Here is a 14863-nt window from a genome sequence, read left to right as displayed (position 1 = left end):
CCGTCTTCCACAGTGATGAGGCCCCAGAAATGGGGGGTACAGGATGGGAGGAGGGATAGCAGGGGAGCCCCCCTGAACTGTCAAATCTGGGTGGATCAAGGAGCACCCCGCACCAGCAGGCGGAGAATGGGGGTGTTCAGAGAGATCGGGGCATTGGAGGATAAAGGCACATCCAGTCTGATGGGGAAGGAGAGAGGCTCCCCTCACCCTGGGGGTAAGGGTGGACAAGAGGGAGGGGGGTATGACCCTGTTACACACCCCTCCACGAGCTCCTGGAGGTTGAGGGGGGACCCAAGCTGCTGTGCCACCCCCCTCCCCCCTAGATAAGAGCAGCTCCAGCGCAGGTCAGTCGGGCCTGTGAGGCCATGGTGTTGGGCAGCAAGCGAGATGGAGAAGGGAGGGATGCGGGCTGGAGGTTTTATGAAACCCCATTCACCAAACTACCCAACTCCAGGGGGGCGGAGAGCTCCCCGTTCTCTGAGGGGCCCTTAGGAAGCTTGCTGACAGAGTCGCCCTGGGGAGGAAGTGGGAAAGGAGGGAGGATGGTCAGTAGAAATTCAGGTAAGACATCCCTCACCAGCCTAGTGCTGTGGCATCTGGCGCCCCGACGGCTAGTCCCCTGAGCGGGGGCTCTAATAACTCTTACAAGAGTCCAGAAGCACCTTAACAAACCTCCCTCTGTCCTGCTCAAACTTTCCACTATTCTAGGCGGCGGTCTAGACTCCGGACATCGCTTCCTCTGCAATTTAGCAAGAGGTTCCTTTGCGAATTCCTTGTGCCCGCCCAGCAGAGAAAAGGAGGTGGGCTGAATGTCTCGCCCGCCTACCTTCTGTCCTGAAAGAGAGTCCTCGGAGGGTTTAGTGCGTTCCAGGGGCGGCCGCTGGCGGCTCTGAGACTCTGCTCGGGAGATGTAGTCAGCCACAGTCACTGGGAAAGGCAGAGGACCAAGAGTTTCAGAAGGAACCAGGTGTCCAGCTCCCGGACACCCACCAGACCCCAACCCCCCGTTTTCATACGGTGGGAGGCAGCCCGTTCTCTCAGCTCCGAGGAAGGACGCCGGCACCCAGTTGTGAGCTGACCTGGCTGCCGGTCTCCACTGATGGAGCCATCGGTCCTGTTCCCACGGTTACGGCGACGGCGGCTCCGGTTCCGACGCTGGGGTCTTGACTCGTCTTCTGGGGGACAGAGAAAAACCAAGCCGTGCACCTCATCTCCCACACCTCCGTTCCTGCCCAGCTCGAACTCTGAGACCCCAGGCAGAGCCCTTACCCAGGCCATTCTCCGTCATGCTGGGCCCGTCCGATTCCAGGCCTCCGTCCATGACAGTCCTGTCGTCGTCGGTGCGGCGGCGGCGGGAGCGGCGGCGCCTGGCGCTTGCTGGGGGGGGTTCCCCGGGCTCTGAATCAACCGGGGGCTCTGGTTCAGACGTGTCCAGTAGGCTGTAGGGGTTACTGTCTGGATCTTTCAGCACTGGTTACAGGAAGAGGAGGACCTGGTCATCACGTGTCCATCATTTTCCCTTTCGGCCTACGCTCTCGAACCCAGCTGTCTGATACTGGTACCTGAGCTAATAGACGAAGCGTTGTATCTTGTGGTGGGCCGGGGGGCAGGTGGGGGCCCCCTACCCCGGCCCCCAATCGGCCGCCTCCGGCTTTCTTCCCCCCGGGTTGGGGGGTCCCGGTCACCAGGCCCAGCTCTGTTGGGCTCCTCCCTCTTCTCGGACTCAGTCTCAGAAGCTGTGGATGGGTCTGAGCTGGGGCCTGAAGGACACAGCGGGCTTCAGTCAGGGTCACTCACCCCACCCCTCCCACTCACAAGTCCCCCAGCCAACCGCATCTTCAATGTGTCCATCGCCCTTCCCTGGAGATTCCGCCCAGACCCCTGCTTCTCCAAGGCCCACCGCTGTTCACCTCCCGCAGCCGTCTTACCGTAGGCGGGACCGCCCGTCCTCCGGCCGCGGCCCCGGCCCCCATAGCTGCCCCCGTAGGTTCGGGTGGTGTGGAGGGAAGAGGAGGAGCTCTCATCCGTGGTATAGCCAGCCTTGTCACTGCCACCGCTGCCGCGCCCGCTCCCGGGAGGGCGGAAGCCCAGCCCGATCTGGCGAAGCTGTTCGTCAATCTGCAGCCTCTCCAAGCGAAGCTGCTCCACCTCCTGGTTGGGTGGGAGATGGAGAAAGATACCGAAGGGGGAACAGACACGTGAGCTCGACGACCAATCCTCACTCAGGCTTCTGCGCCCTGACCGTCCCCATACACCTAATCTCTCGGGAATGCAAGACGGAAGACACTGGCTAAGCAAGGAAGATTCTGCGGTCCAACCCTACAGCCCCAGATCTCCACTCAGTGCTTTCTGTTCTACTCAAGATACAAACTGGGCGTCACAACTGCGAACTTTATCCACCAGCAGCCTTCGTCTCCTTCCTACACCCAGATCTTTCCCGTCCCAGGCTTCCGGCTCGGGTACCTGAAGGTAGGAGAGATGGTATTCCAGCAGAGCCTGGGCATTACTGATATTCTCCCGGGTGCCAACAAATATGAAGGGAACCATGCCCTGCGCGGCAGAGAGGACGGGAGGGTTAGGAGGGCCGATGCGAGTAGTAAGTCCACCCTGGCCCCTCCGGAAGCTCAGCCAGTGGGACCACTCTGGGCTCTGCATCTTCTAGAGGACACAAGTCCCCATCCTCCACCCCTAGAGATCCGGGCCCACGGAGAAGGGGCTCTGCGAACAACCCCACCTACTCCTGGAAACCAATCTCCAGATGCAGACGCCCCGTACCTCCTCCCTGGGGTTCTTCTTGTCATTGTCACCTTCTACGCGAACCCTCACCACACCAGATTTATCCACAATCTCCTGGATCACTTTCCCGTTCTTCCCAATCACTTTGCCTGAATGGGTAAAGGAGGAATTAGGCCTTTTTTTTTTTTTTTTAACAGAAAAGAAAAAAAGTAAAAACAGATCAACAGTTTTCCAGCTTCTATATGTGGATTCGGTTTAAGTATTCTCCTGCTTCTAAGTCTCTGGTGAGTTTTCACAGGACAAAAGTTTCGATCCCTGGAAATCTGTTCTTCCATTTCCCTCAATCCTACAAGACTGCTGGCTCTGTCCTTGTGAAACTGGGAGTCCGCAGGGAGGCGCCAGGCCTAGAACCCCTTTAGGGAATCTCACACCGAGCCCCACCACCTGTATTCTTTTATCTGCACACACCCTCAACTCACCAACAAGGTTCCTGGGCACTTGCACGGAGTCCTCAGAAAACTCCAGGTAGCTTCGGGCCTGTCGGCACGCCTCAGGAGTCTACAGAGGGCAGCGGGGAGCAGTTACTCACACAGGGGCCCTGGATCTCAATCGTCTTCCTGCCACCCTCTGCCTTTGGGAAAGCGTGCCGCCACCAAGTCACAGAAGGAGGTGGACAGCACTCAGGCTTCCTTGCCACCTCACCCTTTCTTCTCTCTACCCCCAAGCCACCTAAGCAACAGCTGGCTTTTGCTGACCTCCCCATAGATGCGGAAAGTGCAGGTCTCTTCACCCAACTCAATGGCGGTCACCCCAGGTACTTTTCGGGCCTGCTGGATGTTGGCACCGTGAGTCCCAATCGCCAGTCCCATCAGGTCCTCTCGCACCGTGAACTCCTCCTGGAAGGCTGCCGCCAGCTGCTTGCTTGTCTGAAAGGAAAAGGCGCTGCCGGATCCCTGGTGGTGGAACCCCACGCGCCCGCCCCAGGCACCTGATGCTCGGGCATGACTTCGATGAGAGAAAAACGTATGGAAACAAGTCAGAACTACCCCAGATCCACTGACCCCAGGACCTGCACAGAGAATTCGGGAATCTTTCATTCCACTCCTACCTTGCAGACGCCAATGGCCTGGCGGGGAGAGGAGGTAAATGAGGGCAGAGTTTGGCTGGCAGCCGCCAAAGTTCTGGATTTGGCTCTAACATGATCTGGCTACGTGATCCTAAACAAAACACGCTCTCTGCGTCTCTATTCTGTCATCTGCTAAATGATTACACCTGACTTACCCCATTCCCAGACTAGCAAGAGGATTAAGTAAAGTCAGTGAGAAAGGACCTTTCACAAGGTAAATGCAAGGCTAAGGAACTACTGTTACCTTAACCAAACTATTACCAACCCCCAAAATAAAACCCGACAAGTGGAGTAGAAAGCAGGGGTTGAAAAAGCAGGAAAGGAGCCGTGGACCACCACACGACCTCATTTCGCAACCTGCTCTTAGACACCTGGGTACCAGGGCAGGAAGACAGGGAAGGTTCTAGAAGAGGGAGTCCTAGGTAGGAAGCCCCAAACAAGAAAGATTTCTGAAAAGGGACATTCTACTTCCTACTTCCACGACAGATGAGGTTGTGCTACGGCAACGACTTACACTGAGGCAAAAAGAGAAAGCTGAATAAAAGGGACTACATTGGGCGTTCAAAATAAAAGAATTAGGGAGGGAAGAAGAGGATTTACAATGATTTACAAATGTCCTCTAGAGAAGTTTGCCAAGGGTTTTATTTCTTAGACGGCCTGATGAGTACATGGGCACTTGTATTTTTTTCCTTTGCAATGTTTCAAAACAATTAGAAAAAAAAAAAAGGCCAAAAAATAAGAGCAATTCTCTCAAAAACAAAGACATGCTCCTATTCTTTTTTTTAAATGTTTATTTTTGAGAGAGAAGAGCACACATGCACACATGAGGGACAGGCAGAGAGAGGGAGGGAGACAGAGGATTCGAAGCAGGCTCCGTGCTGAGCAAAGAGCCCGATGTGGGGCTCAAACCCACTAACCTCGGGGTCATGACCTGAGCCTGGGTCGGACGCTTAACCGAGTCACCCAAGCACCCCTATTTTTTTAATTTAACTTTTAATGTTTTTATTTATTTTTGAGAGGGAGCAAGACAGAGTGTGAGCAGGGGAGGGACAGATAGAGAGGGAGACACAGAATCCAAAGCAGGCTCCAGGCTCCGAGCTGTCAGCAGAGAGCTCCATGCAGGGCCCAAATCCACAAGCTATGAGATCATGACCTGAGCCCAGGTCAGACGCTTAACCAACTGAGTCACCCAGGTGCCCCCTATTTTTTTTTTTTTTTTTTTTTGAGTAAGCTCCACGCCCAACGTGGGGCTTGAACTCACAATCCTGAGATCGAGTCGGATACTCTACTGACTGAGCTAGCCAGGCGCCCTGACGTGCTCCTATTCTTAAGACCTTGCACATATGGCTAACTTAGTATCCGGCACACTTTGCCACACTGATCAATACACCAGGTCCTAGGAGAGTCGAACAGTCTACTTTCGGTCACCAGAGAATCTGCTCGCTGGGACCTGGAGCAGACAGAATTTGTATCATCTCGGGGAAAAGATGAATTTTTAACTGCCAGTGCTCTGAGTAGCATCCCTGCAAAAGTGAAAGATTAGCATGATCCAGAATTTGCTCAAGCTCAGAGAAAAGCCTCCCCAAAAGCTCAGTTCTCTTGATAAATGGAAACACACACCCACCCTGCTTGCTTAGGACAGTACACTGCCTAAGGAAAGAGAATCTGACCATAAGATATCAGAACTGGAAAAGACCTTGTAGGAATATTCTAGTCTAACTACCTCATTATCACAGATGGAGATAAAGCCCACAGAAATCAAATGATCTGCCAAAGGTCAATATTTGACAAAACAAGACTTGGGATTCCAAGTCCAGTGGTCCTTCCAGCGTACAAATGGTTCTCACATATATCCTGCAAAGCATTTTGATTCCCAGAAGGGATATGGGGGAGGCTGGTGGAAGTCCAAGCCACACCCCCTCTTCTACTTTTAGACTGAGCTGCTCTGATTGATCTGTTTTATGCATTGCGTTTTCAAGTAAAATTTCACTTGATCAAAAGGTCCCACGGTGAAGAAAAAAGTTTGAGAACAACTGTACTATTATAACACGATGGAGCTCTGCCATCTGGAGGAGTCTGGGATAACACAGTAGACGCAAGTTTAATGGCCCAGAAAGACCTTAGTCTTTCTATCCTGTAAACACAAGAGCATGAGTGAAGGATGGAGGTGGGACGGGGGGAGGACAACAATACCATTCAGCAGGAAAAAGTGGAGCCAGAACTCACCTCTAGGTGTTTGGTAGCTTCTTCGTTGCGGGACATGAGTAGCAGTTTGGTGCGCAGGCTTCGAAAATGCATATCACCCAACAGGGACGCCCGCTTCACGGGAGCCTCTGTGGTTGACTGGAAGAAACCAATGGAAAAGTCATTTAAAGAAAGGCTGAATACACACTGGGGGAGAGCCAAGAGCTGGAATATCTGGATGCCTGAATATCTAGAAAAGGACAGGTGGTATGAAACGAAGCTAAGGAAGAGAAAAATCATTGTCCGTCTCACAAGGGCCTACTATCTGAGGACCTAGGGGAAGTGATTTTAGGGAGCAAGCAGAGCTGAGAACCGTACAGTCTACTTGAGTCCAAATACGCAAGGGAGGGTCCAGCCCAGATGGCAATACAATAGACAGGTTAGAAAAATAAATGATGGTCCTACACGAGGGAAACTAGGGAAACGTGGGCTACCTGGGCCCTCGGGGGTCAGGAACAATAAAGTCTCCTTTGACAAGTAAATATAAGCACCTCTGAGCCCCTTCCTTTCTGCAAAGGAGTTAAAAAGGTAGAAGGAAAAATTGCTAAAAGGGCTTACGTGAAACTCAGGTGGAGTAACTCACCAGAATGAAGAGCTCACTATTTGTGATGTTGAGAAAGATGCAGTTCGCTCCCAGCGCTTTCTTGAACTCTTTATGGACGTTTTCATTTGAGCAGCTGCAGAGGAAGAGAAGAGCGCTCAGAGGCACAGAGCAGAGTGCAGTCAGAGGCTCAGGGAAGAGGGGGGGGATGACAAAAACAAGAAAAGACGAAGGACTGAAGTAGAGAACAGGGATGAAGAGAGGAACTGGGAGCAGAAGGGGCTCTGGAGAAGACAGGATGGAGAGCGCTCGGAGAAATCAGGGCGGAGGAGGAATGTCAAGGGGTCCCCCTCCCGACACCAATAACTCACGCCTCTCTCAGATCCTCAGGCACGGCCATGGTCACTTTGAAGAAGCTGCCTTTGGTTGCAAGAGGATTGGGATTGACTGGCCGGAGCCGCTCCAGGGTGACAATCTCATTGTAAGTGGCATCACAGGCAGCATATTCGATGACATAGAACTGGCAGAAAGGGAGAAAGAATGGAGAAGTTGGGGATGACCTGAGCACCTGTCTCCCACCCTCCTGTGACCACGGTCTTTGCCTCAACAGCTCTCCAAGGGCCTCCGAGTCAACTCACATCTCCCTTCATCATCCGCACCCTGGCCAGCCACCAGCCGCAAGGTTCCTGTTCGTTGGCTCGAGAATAAACCTGAAGAAAAGTTGAAAACAAAAGACTTACTGAGGACCATCCCCAAACATCACGAGTTGAAGAAGCATTCAGACACCTGACTGGCGCGCTACGCCAAGACAAAGGAAACTAGAGGAAGGAGCAAACTAAAAATCAGACTGTGATTTTACGTGCCGTTACCATAGATGGAGGAAAAGTGACTCCTCGAAACTGGGAAGCCCCTGAGAGTCTGGTTGGACACACAGTGACAGGGAACCGGTGCATTTCACTTTTTCACAGGCCACCGGGCTGGGTGTAGCGGCTCAGCATGGAGAGGGAAGGAGAGCGAACCAAGCAGTGAGGAGCCTAGGGTACTAGTATCAGGGCAAGGAAGATGGCAGAATCCTGGGAAAAGTGACATCTAGAAAGGGTGGGCCCCGTGGCCCTTACCTCAACCTCATCCCCTTCTGTGATCTCTTTATTATAGTCAGCTGGAGGCGGTAGCCGGACGTCCCCAAAGGGAATCTGTCTCTCACTCTGCCAGCTGCAAGGGAAACCGTGACATGAAAGCCATTCGGGCCAATGTGGTTGCCCGTTTTTTCAGGAGGGGGTTATGGCCTCTTCTGGGCAATTGCCACCTTCTCTGGTGATCAGAGGCTAAATTCCAGGTCCTCCTCCATACTGGTGTCTTCTGTCGCTTGCTAGCACCTAAATACTAGGTCAAATGTCCCCCACCCTCACCTGGGATCCACAGAAGTTGACCGCCCCTCCCCCAAAGCCCTGGCTCTCTCCCACCTATTACAGGCCTCATAGGACTCAGCCACCCCTTCTTCTCCACTCTCCTTCTAGGACCCAGTATGCTGCATTCTCTATTCCCAAGGTCTTACTTGTTTTCAAAGAAGATGGTGACAGAGTCTTCATGGACATCCTTCACAAAGCCCTAGAACGGATTTTAGGACAAATTACATGAAAGAAAAGAAAAGAAAAGAAAAGAAAAGGGAAAGGGAAAGGGAAAGGGAAAGGGAAAGGGAAAGGGAAAGGGAAAGGGAAAGGGGGAAAGAAAATGACAATTTACCACCACTGTGGCCATCAAGGGAACAGAGATATTTAGAGGCCGTTACCTAGAGTATTAGATGGGGACAGAAGCAATCTAAAGATAGGGCCGGAAAAACCTGTACTGGGGAAAAAGTACGAAATGTTGGGATAGAGACAAAGGACATGGTACTGGCATGGAAAGAAAAGTGGCAAAATCCACAAATAAGATGAGACAGAAGTTAAATAGAAGGGGGACAAACCACCTCCATCAGAACAGCTTGGAAACCGATGGTCTAGCATGGCTCCCACAGGGGCCTCCCTATCTGTCTCCTGTTGTGCTGAGCAACTTGCCAGAGTTCAATTAAAATACCAACAACACTCAGCAGGGCTAAGAATATCCCATGAGACAGTGTGAGGCTGTCCTGGAACACCTAGAGGACATCAGGATCCGCCAAGAGAGAGAAGGGTCTAGCGCCCCGATGCAGCAAGAGACCTGAGCAAACTTGGTGCCTTCGCGGCTGGGTCCTAAGTGGATAATCAGAACACTGGTGTTCAAAACGATGAACACAATTTACAGAAGGAAAAATCGTGACTTAAGTGATGTGAGATTCTGGAATCCTAGACTGTGATACGCTGCTATGAATATGAAAAGGATAAAATTCATAGAAAACCCCAATCTTGAGATCATGACATGGGAGAGGAACAAGGATGACGGACTAGCTGGTCCACTTCCTACTGCCTGTGTCCTCACTGAAGAGGCCAAGGCTGCGTGTTCCCCCATTTTTCTACCTTCTCTCTCGATTCTTCACATACTCAAAATGAGGGACTAACTCTGAAAGTCTAACTGATCAATCTGTTCTTTTAGAATTGAGCTTTTAGTTTCCTAAGAAACCTTTGCCTAATCTAAGGCGACAAGGTTTTCTTATATTTCTTCCTCTGAAGTTTCATAGTTTTTATTTTACATTTAGGTTTGTGATCCACTTTGAGTTGAATTCTGCATATGGTGCAAGATATGATCAAAAGCCATTTTTTATCCATGAAGAGCCAGTTATTTGAACACCATTTGTTGAAAAGACTACCCTTTCGCTACTGAATTGCCTTTTCACTTTAGTTCAAAAATCAGGAAGTGCAAATTAATTTATTAATGACAGAAAGCAGATCCATGATTGACAGGGAACTTTTGGCAGTGAAGGAAATATCTTGATTGTGGTCACGGTCTGACATAGATCTATACGGATATTTAGACAGACATATGTATGTCAAAACTTGAACAAACTATATTTTGAATATAGGTACTTCGCTGTTTATACCTCAATAAAGCTGTTTTTAAAAATTAGGGTTTCAGGGGCACCCGGGTGGCTCAGTCGGTTAGGCGTCCAACTTCGGCTCAGGTCATGATCTCACAGGCTGTAAGTTCGAGCCCCGCGTCGGGCTCTGTGCTGACAGCTCAGAGCCTGGAGCCTGCTTTGGATTCTGTGTCTCCCTCTCTCTCTGCTCCTCCCCCACTCATGCTGTCTCTCTGTCTCTCAAAAATAAAATAAAACATTAACAAAAAAAATTTTTTAATAAAAATTTAAAAATTAGGGGTTTCAAAAGGCTAATGCACAAGAACTATTCCCGAGCTTTGCGGCTAGGCACAAAAGCTGAGCTCAGGAGAGAAAATACCAAAAATGCAGACTCGTCTCCCTCGCACCTCCAAGAACTGGTCAATCACATTTTACTGTACTGCTGTTTCCTTACAGTGGGAAAAGCGAAATCCAGATTTCACTCTCGATACCGGCTGACCACCCTTCCCCTCTTTCGGCATAGATCTTATGACACCTTCCTACTGTCCAGGAACTTAGTACTCCCAGGGCTGCCCGGCCTCTTCCTCACCTGTACTTTACTCTTCTCTGTCATTCCCCTCCCCAGACAGGTTTTCTCCACTCTTCATTCAGCTCCATCAATACCCACTCCTACTATTCTCCATGCCAAGTCTTCGGACACAGTTTTGCCCCTCAGTTATTTGCCCAAGTCCTTCTTGCCTTTTGGGTCCTCCTCCCATCAGCACTCACACTGCATCTCTGGCTTCCCTCTTCTCTTATCCCTTTATGAGGGTCTGTCTGGATCTCTAGAGACATTTCAACCAGCCTCTTCTGCTGACTTTATCCAATTCTTTGTCCAAAACGTCCATCTCCAAGCTTGAAAAATAGTGTGAGAGCGAGATCTATTCTCAAAACATTTAGGGATGAGATACAAGGCAGTGGAAGAGACAGAAGAAGAGAACCACTTGTCTTCTCCCTTGGGAAGAGGTTCCCACTCCTAGATATACTCGCCCGCAAAAGATATGCCTACAGCCCTAATCCAGTTCTCCCCCAATATGTCAGGGTTGGCCCTCAGGCAGAAGTAGCAATCCCTGTGTTTTCAGCTACCATCATCCCCAAGGCAGAAACGTAGAGCTCAGAAATGGAGTTTCTCTACACATTACTCAGCAGTTCAACCAAATGCCACACACTCTTATACTTCCAGGGCCTTTTTCCTTCAAATATTCTCCCAAACAAGCTTGCTCCTCGACTTCATATTCCAACCCAGTCTCTGCTCCTTACTCTCACCTGCATCACTGGTCTGTTTTCCTCCAAAGATACCAGTGGAAGAAGGTGAGCTCCCAGTTCTGCTCAGTCCATGCTCATTAAGAAGATAAGCAGGTGAGGGCAGGAGCAGGTGAGTCAATCTCTACAAGGCCAACTAGATGCAAAGATGACTCAATTCGGCGGCCATGGCATATCGTGGCTTTGGCTTATAGGGCCTAGGACCAGACAGAAGAGTGACCCAGGTTTCTAGATGCTTGTTTCCTCAGATGACAAAGTATGCAATTAGCCCTCACCTCCATCCTAGTCCTGGGCTCTGAGAGGAGGGACTTCTGGGAGAAAAGCAGGCAGGGCCTGGGTAAAAACCACAGGTTGAGGCTGAGGATGCTAAATTTCTTGAGAAAGGAATGGAAATTTGGGTACCCAGGCAAGGCCTGGGAACTTGCTAACTGTGCCCTGAAAGGTGAACAGACATTTCATCTGAGAGTACAACTCAGAGAATAAAATACACTTAAGAGCCGAAGAGAAGACTTGGCGGGATAGCTACAGGAGAAGCGAGGGCCCAGACCCGACCTCTGTCCTAACTTGGAGGATCAACAGCAGGACCCAATTCTAAGACAGGAGAAAGGGGCCTTCCCAAATTCATAATTCTAGAAACATGGTAAACACTCTTTGACCCACACCAAAGTTTGCTGAGTCATGAATATTAAATCAGTAGCAAGGTCAGAATGGCTAAGTATCTACATGGCACTGAAAAGTTGAAGAAAGATTAGTCTGAATTTACGGATTTGTTTGTTTTTAACTGTGCCATGGGGCACAAAATGCTAACGTGGCCCGAACAGAAAACCCACATCACCTGGCTTTCAGCTCAACTGCAAACTCTACTCTCTGATTTCAAAATATCCTCTCCCTGATTCTCCCAAGCCCGTCACTGCCACGGCCCACAGTGGAAAAAAGGAAAAACTCAGAGAGAGATTTCAGTCTGACGCTTACACGTGGAGAGGGAGAGGGAAACGTCTCCCTTCCCATTCGTCTCACACAGTTAATCTGAACTAGATACCAATCTTTCCCAGCGATGCTTAGCTCCTATGCTTCCTAGAACAAAAGCAAACGTCGTCTCTCAATCTCAAACACTAAGCATCACTTTTCTTGGAACCCAGAGTTTAGGAGTGGGACAGACCAGGATGAAGGACAAAACAGTGGGGAACACGGGGCTAAAATCTTAGCAGGAAGGGCCTTTCAACAAAGGTAACGCAAGTTTGAAGAAAAAGGAGACAAGAGACAAATGTACTCGATCGGAATCGGAAAGGAATTAGAGACTTTTGCCAAAGAAAACAGAAATGCTATGGAGGCAGGCTAGAAGAAAAAGTCCCATGTTAGAAAAGTATGCACAAAAAGATGACAGAAGAGATCTTCTGGGAGTTTCCTTCAGACTTGGAATAAGGTGGTTCCTGGGGGAATACACTGGAACACAGAAGTGGTGGATAAAACGCCAAAGACTGAACTTGATAGGATAAGTTAAGACAGATAAGAGTAGCCAGAGGCACTGACTACAAAGAAATCTGGGGAGGGAGGCCAGGCAGAAATGCACAGGCATTTAGGGTGGGTAACAAAGGCTGCACTGAACTGATCACCTGAAGCTGGGGCAGAAACCTTCCACTACAAGGGCAAATTCGAGACCCTTTCCACCTACACGCCTTCACAGGAGAAGAGCTGGAGAAAGTCATTTCCAAGGGCACGAGGGTGGAGCAATCTACGAAGGGAGAGAAGGCACGAAAAGAAGTGAAAGAAAGGGGGCCCTTCTCCAGACCTGTGATGTTACAAGAAGCCATCTCTGCTGTTGCTCCTCAGGGCAAAATGAAAGAAGGCGGGGAAATCAGAAAAGTCTCTGCGCGGACTCCAGGCACAAAAGTCCAAAAGAGGCTCAAAATAACAACAGTCACACAAAGAAAAATTCCTGGGCGGCAAGAGGAGTCTCCCTCTGGCTTAATCTAAATGAGGGGAAGAAGAAAAAAAAAAAAAAAAAAAAGTCCTAGAAAATGGATTCGGAATAAAGAAGGTGGTAGTAAAAGGAGTTGTAAGGAACCAAACAAGGACCCTTTACAACCCCCTTCTCCAAAAGAAGGCGGATCAGATTCCCAAATTGAGAGAGTCGGCCAAGAAGTCTTCCAGAAGTGGAAACCCTTAAGATCCTTAAGGAAAATCCCCACACGTTCCCCCCTTCAGAGGTTACAGATGGTGAACACGAAGCCTGCACCCGACGAGATGCGAAGAACCTACAAGAACGATCTAAAGACATCTGAGGTCAAAATGAGATGACAAAAAGAACCCCATCCCCGTAGAACCGTAGAGCGGCTAGCCTTGGGATAAAGGGGTGGGGTAAGAGACTCGTGAAAAGATGCCACCTTACGGCTAGGAGGGAACTTGACCGGCACAACCCAGAGTTGCCGAGGTCAAAGATAGCAAATGTCACAAATGGATTCCGACCGTTTCTCCTTGGGTTGGGAGCAGAAACGTAACACGAAAGTGGGGTGAGCCTTCCAGGGCCAGGAGGCAGAGGCCTCTGTGAGGAAGATAAAAGGATCTAATATGGGACGGCCTTCCCAAGGGGGTAATAGGGAAGAAGAAAGAGAATTCTCCATGTGCTTGGACCGTGCGGAAGAGGGGGGTGGGGGGTGGGATGTGATTCAGGTCTAAGGTAGGTCTCCTACTAGGAAACAAGAAAAGTCAATGAGAAGCGGGGAAAATGGGGTCTCCGTTGCGGGGGGGGGGGGCGGACGCTGATCCAAGCACAATAATGAACACTGATGTTCATTCTCTCCGAGACCGGGGTCAAGAGCAGGTGCAATTAATAGAGAGACCAAAAATAGGAGGAAGGGGGTGAACTTCCAGAGGTCTCCCCGGGAGGGCTGCGGGTGGGAGCGTGGGTCTAAGGTTCGAAGGGCCAGGACTTCGCTCCAGAGGCGCGATCCCGCCCCACTCTCCCCCCTCCCTGGCTGGGGGGAGGGCGCCGAAGACCGGTGTCCCCGGCCGGCGCGCCGCCTCACCTTGTAGAAGGCCCCGTTGGAGCCGCGCACCTCGACGGGCAGTCCCGGCTCCACGTCCCCCCCGGAGGCCAGGCCGCCCATGGCGCCGCCGCCGCCTCCGACTGCCCCGGCGGCGGCTGCAGCGGCGGTCTGAGTCCGGGCCGGGCCGGGCCCCCGGCGTCTCCCCGGGGGAGGAGCCGGAGGGGGAGCCGCGGGGGGCGGGAGCCGGGCCGGCCCCACGGCGGCCCTGCCACAGCCAACGAGCAGGGGGCCGGGGCCGGGCCGCTCCCCGTCCGCCGCCGCCGCCTTGGTCTCCGCCACCGTGAGGGAAACGGCCGCCGCCGCCGCTGCCTTCGTCACCTCAGCTTCCGCCTGCCGCCGCCCCCGCTGCTGCCTCAGTCCCGGGACCCGCTGCTGCCGCTGCCGCTCCACGGCCTCCACCTCCCCCTGCCGCCGCCGCCTACTGCGCAGGCGCACCGGGCACCCGCCCGCCGCGCGCGGGGCCCCGAGGGCCACGGCGCAGGCGTCAAGGCTGGCGACCCAGCTCGCGCTCGCCAGCGCATCAGGGCTTCCACACTCCCTTTTGCTCTCTCACGCCCTCTCCTGGTCGCCTCCTTGCGCCTGCGCAGAGCCACACGGCTCTCTTTCTTCGCCACCCCCCCCCCCCGCCCCACTCCACCGCCCACATCTCTTCCTTTCCCCGCCCCACAACACTGATAACTAACCAATCGTGCGGAGGGAGGGGCCGAGCCCACTCAGTCGGATTGGATTTCTGCTGCTTCTGGGCAGGCCACACCCACTTCGCCGCTGTGAGCTTCCCGGGGCTGGGGCAAGTGAGGGATGGGCATGCGCCTGAATGACTGCTTGGTCACTTTCCCCACCTTTGTCTTTCTCGGTGCGCACGCTCCAAAGGAAAAAAT

The 14863-nt window shown here is 51.9% G+C and overlaps 1 protein-coding gene across 1 annotated transcript; it reads right to left on the bottom strand.

Annotated features, from left to right (window-relative positions):
• Window positions 1-141: 141 nt before the first annotated feature.
• FXR2 (FMR1 autosomal homolog 2) lies at window positions 142-14092 on the bottom strand. Its single transcript, XM_047089889.1, has 17 exons — window positions 13965-14092; window positions 8203-8255; window positions 7766-7859; window positions 7286-7357; window positions 7019-7167; window positions 6690-6783; window positions 6089-6205; window positions 3492-3662; window positions 3216-3294; window positions 2776-2885; window positions 2464-2550; window positions 1929-2151; window positions 1563-1760; window positions 1270-1470; window positions 1080-1175; window positions 827-927; window positions 142-514 (listed from the first exon to the last, which is right to left on the bottom strand). Exons 1-17 carry the CDS (start codon window positions 14043-14045, stop codon window positions 419-421), a joined length of 2022 nt encoding a protein of 673 aa, XP_046945845.1. The 5' UTR covers window positions 14046-14092; the 3' UTR covers window positions 142-418.
• Between the last annotated feature and the right edge of the window lie 771 nt (window positions 14093-14863).

Source organism: Lynx rufus, unplaced genomic scaffold (genome assembly GCF_022079265.1).
Source record: "Lynx rufus isolate CCGP_SWC_20201006 ecotype Redwood Valley unplaced genomic scaffold, mLynRuf1.p SCAF_28, whole genome shotgun sequence".
NCBI lineage: Eukaryota > Metazoa > Chordata > Mammalia > Carnivora > Felidae > Lynx > Lynx rufus.
Note: the sequence above shows the minus strand (reverse complement) of the source record. Positions and strands in the feature narration are given on the sequence as shown.